The sequence below is a fragment of the Nelusetta ayraudi genome, unplaced genomic scaffold (genome assembly GCF_046127955.1).
Source record: "Nelusetta ayraudi isolate G7.1 ecotype Tasmania unplaced genomic scaffold, CSIRO-AGI_Nayr_v1 ptg000019l, whole genome shotgun sequence".
Classification (NCBI taxonomy): domain Eukaryota; kingdom Metazoa; phylum Chordata; class Actinopteri; order Tetraodontiformes; family Monacanthidae; genus Nelusetta; species Nelusetta ayraudi.
In genome coordinates this window covers 8,357,003-8,360,944 of record NW_027466069.1, presented here as the reverse complement: position 1 = coordinate 8,360,944, position 3,942 = coordinate 8,357,003, and the positions used below count along the sequence as shown (strand labels likewise).

Genomic DNA, 3,942 nt, shown 5'->3' with positions numbered 1-3,942 from the left:
CAATGGCCAGTCATACGATCTGTTGTATGATTGGCCGGTTATAGATGACCACCAGGGGGCAGAGTAGGCAGCTGAGTCTGCCGTTGTGGAACTAAAGTGAGAGGACACACATACACACACACACACACACAGCGACTGCCTGGCTCCCTCCATCCCTCTCTGTGAGTTGTTGTTAAGCTCGGCCACTAATGGCTTTGGTTGGGACTGTGGTCAGTTGTGTTACCGCGGCCCTACCCTCAGACTCTCTCACACACACACACTGACACACACACAACTGACACTAATGAGTGTGTATTCGTGTTTGTCCCTCATTTGTGTGCAAACTTCATTATGTGTCATTTGAGACTCTTTCTATATGTATCTTTGTGCGTGTATGTGTGAGTGTCTGTGTGTGAGTGTGTGTCCGTCATAAAGAGAGAGAGAGAGAGAGAGAGAGAGCAGTTCACTCTACGTTGAGCAGAAACAATGGAACCTCTCTGATTACATCTCGCAGTTTGGGCCGACAGGGATTGTGTGTGTGTGTGTGTGTGTGTGTGTGTGTGTGTGTGTGTGTGTGTGTGTGTGTGTGTGTGTGTGTGTGTGTGTTCAGAGGGAGGAAACAGGGGAGGCAACACTGACCGACCCCTTCCTTCGTCTCCCACACACTTGGCCCCACCCCCTACTGCCTTCTGGCCTCTCATTGGCTGTCCCTGGCAGTGGAGGTCTGTGATTGGTCGGAGCAGCTCCATATAGGCAGCATGGATGGGTCGAATCCAGCCACAAGTTTCCAGACACCCAGGACGGACGGAGGAATCGCAAGAAAGGAAGGTCCCTGAGAGCTCGAGCTGACGGACCAGCAGAAGTTCTGGTCTGGAGACAGTTGTGTTTTGGTTCTGATCCAGTCCTGATCCAGTTCTGATCCAATCCTGATCCGGTTGTGGTCCAGCAGACGTTCCTGCAGCTCCATGCTCTTCCTCAGGACTCCACCGTCCTCCCAGTTTAAAATTATTTCCAGAAGTTCTCTGAAAGCTGCGGCGGTTCTCCAGGTCTGATCAGAACCAGCTTGTGGGATGAATCCAGCGGAGGCGGCCCGGTCCAGAGAGGCCCTGCTGTGCTCTGGCAGGAGGTCCGTGGAGACCCCCAGCCCTGCCTCTGGCTCCGAGCCGGGCTTGGACCAGAACCTCTCAGAGTGCGGAGGCCTGAGGAGGCCCGAGCCCCGGGGGGTGGAGCCAACGGGGGGCGAGCCCAGGATCCGGAGGCCCATGAACGCCTTTATGGTCTGGGCCAAAGACGAGAGGAAGCGCCTGGCGCTGCAGAACCCGGACCTGCACAACGCCGTGCTCAGCAAGATGCTCGGTGAGGAAAGCAACCAATCACAGCACAGCGCACAGCAGCTTACTCACGTTAGTCAGGTTGTTGACCTCCAGCAGGGTCAGAGCAGAAAGGGGTTCCTATGCAGTCCTTTGATTGGTTGTCTGATGTTTGAAGTTTGATCCTGTCACCTCCTTCACCTTCTGAACTCCTACAGACACCTTCTGCTGATCGTAAGAGTGGTGGTGGTGGTGGTGGTGCTGCTGATGCTGCTGTAGATGAAATCATATTTAAGGAAACGACCCAGTTGCACAGGAACCCGTGTTAGGCAGCATCAGCCTTGTACCAGACAATCAGCCTTGACGTGTTGGTGGAAAAGAAAAGATGAAAGTCATCAGTTTCCACTGATTCTAACTCCAGCAGCTTCCCTGCAGGTGTCTCAGAGTCCCAGCAGAACGTCTGAGGAACATCTGAGGAAGCTTCGAGCTGCTCTGTCAGATTGGAGTCTCCAGTCTTTTTGGTTCTATATGATGCTTCTGCTTAAGCTCTGTCTTCTTCTTCTTAAGACCAGTGAAACCTCACAATGACCAGCTGCCACTTTCTGTCTCCTGTGTAGGTCAGTCCTGGAAGGCCCTCAGTGCGGTGGACAAGCGGCCCTTCGTGGAGGAGGCGGAGCGTCTCCGCCTGCAGCACCTCCACGACCACCCCAACTACAAGTACCGGCCGCGCCGCAAGAAGAGCGCCAAGAAGCTGAAGCGGGTGGAGCCGGGGCTCCTGCTGCAGGGTTGCCTGGCGGTGGGTGGATCTTCTAGCCTGGACTTGAGCCACCTTGTTGTAGACGGACCCTCAGCCTACAGCCACCAGGGCAGCAGAGCGGCAGCTCCTCCTGCTCCTCATCAGCGCCACCTGCTGGTGGGCCACTGTGAGCTGGACAGCTTGGGCCTGCCCACGCCTGAGATGTCTCCTCTGGAGCTCCTGGAGGACGGAGCAGCGGCGGAGGCCGTCTTCTTCCCCCAGCACGTCCAGGAGGAGGCGCTAGTGGGCGGCTGGAGCGGCTTCCAGCAGCCCTACCAGCACTACGTACAGAGCTACGCCCCCAACGGTTCCGCCCCCTACGGTCCAGGCTCTGGACTGAGCATGCCCAGTCTGAGCTCCAGGGACTCCAGGATGGAGTCCTCAGGTCTGGCCTCCGTACTGGCCAGCGGCAGGTTGAACCCTGGCCCCGGCCTCAGGAGTCCTGCTCCGGCTCCACTTGAATCCGCCCCCTCACCCGCTCCCTTCCCTGAGCCAACCAGGTGCCAGCAGCAGCAGCAGCAGCAGACTCAGGCTAACGCCTACTTCGGCCAGATGTTCGGGAACAGCGCCCCCAGCGGGTCATACTACATGCCGTGTCACCTGGGGCAGCTGTCCCCGCCCCCTGAATCTCCCGCCCCCTCCTCCTGCTCCTCTCTGGCTCCTCCCCCTCCACCGTCCAGCTTCCCCTCTCCCTCCCCGCTCCACCACCTCAGCCCCTCCCCCGCCGACTTCTGGCCCGAGACGGACAGACACCCATTCGACCGGTACGTGAGTGCCGGGCGTAGCCAAGAGGAGGCCTTTGGGCGCAGTGGTGGCATGTTCAAGGTGCAGGGCGGGCGCAGCGGTGGCGGTGAGGACGGCAGCAGCCCACTCATCTCGGCGCTGTCGGACGCCAGCAGCGCCGTCTACTACAGCGCCTGCATCAGCGGCTGAAGGTCAGCAGGCCTTCAGCATGGTGAGGAACCTCAGACTTAACTGAAGACGTTCTCTACATGCCAGCAGGAGGAGCCGGTGCGTCAACTCGGACGCAAACTGGACGTTCACTCTGGACTCGTTGAGGCCAAACTTGGGCTTAGCCGCTAACCGCCCTGATATATGATGCCCACTCCTGCTTTTTTTGTTTTTTATTTTACTTTAACTTTCAGTTGCTTCGGCTGCGCGACGTTGTCAGCGTAGCCGCGGACATGGCTAGCACATTGCTTCTGCTGCGTCTGAAGCAATCTGTGGCAATCAGATGAACCCCAGAAACGTGAGCTAGGTTGAGAGCCGCCGCAGATTAGCATGTGTAATGCTAATGCTAACACTCGGGTGGGGTTTCTTCTCCTCTTGCACTGTGTTGTCTCAGAAACATCTCAGGACCTTCATCTTCTTCTTCTCTGGGACCAGGAGGTCCACGTCACTCTCAGGAACAATACTGGGACATTCAGGATGTTTTACAAAACGCTCTACCCCCTTTTTCCCTGGCTGCCCCCCCCCCACCCCCACCCACACCCCCACTCCAAGCCCGGCTGGTTGGTTTCCACCAGAGAGCCTCTGATCCCCAGCTTAGGATCGTCCAATCAGCTTCGCACTAAGATCTCCAGCTGGATTGGACGGCTGGAGCTCTGAGCTTCCACACCAACTGTTTGTGCATGTTCAAGATGCACGAAAAACTTTTTTTCTGATTTGGTTTCATCTGAGCTGAGCAGAAGTAGAGGGAGAAGGTGACAGGGAGAACCTTCTAGCTGATGTTGAAGGCCCTCTGGTGGAAAACTGCCCTCAGTGCTCCTCATCCTTCTGTGTGTGTTGTGTTCTTCTGTGTTTTGTTGTTGTGGAGTGACAAATTATTGTGTTGTCAAAATAAAAGCCTCCACCACA

At 56.6% G+C, this 3,942-nt stretch overlaps 1 protein-coding gene across 1 annotated transcript; it reads left to right on the top strand.

Moving 5' to 3' along the window:
• Positions 1 to 664: 664 nt before the first annotated feature.
• sox18 (SRY-box transcription factor 18) lies at positions 665 to 3,942 on the top strand. Its single transcript, XM_076026911.1, has 2 exons — positions 665 to 1,335; positions 1,907 to 3,942. The coding sequence occupies exons 1-2, from the start codon at positions 1,050 to 1,052 to the stop codon at positions 3,016 to 3,018; spliced, it is 1,398 nt and encodes a 465-aa protein (XP_075883026.1). The 5' UTR covers positions 665 to 1,049; the 3' UTR covers positions 3,019 to 3,942.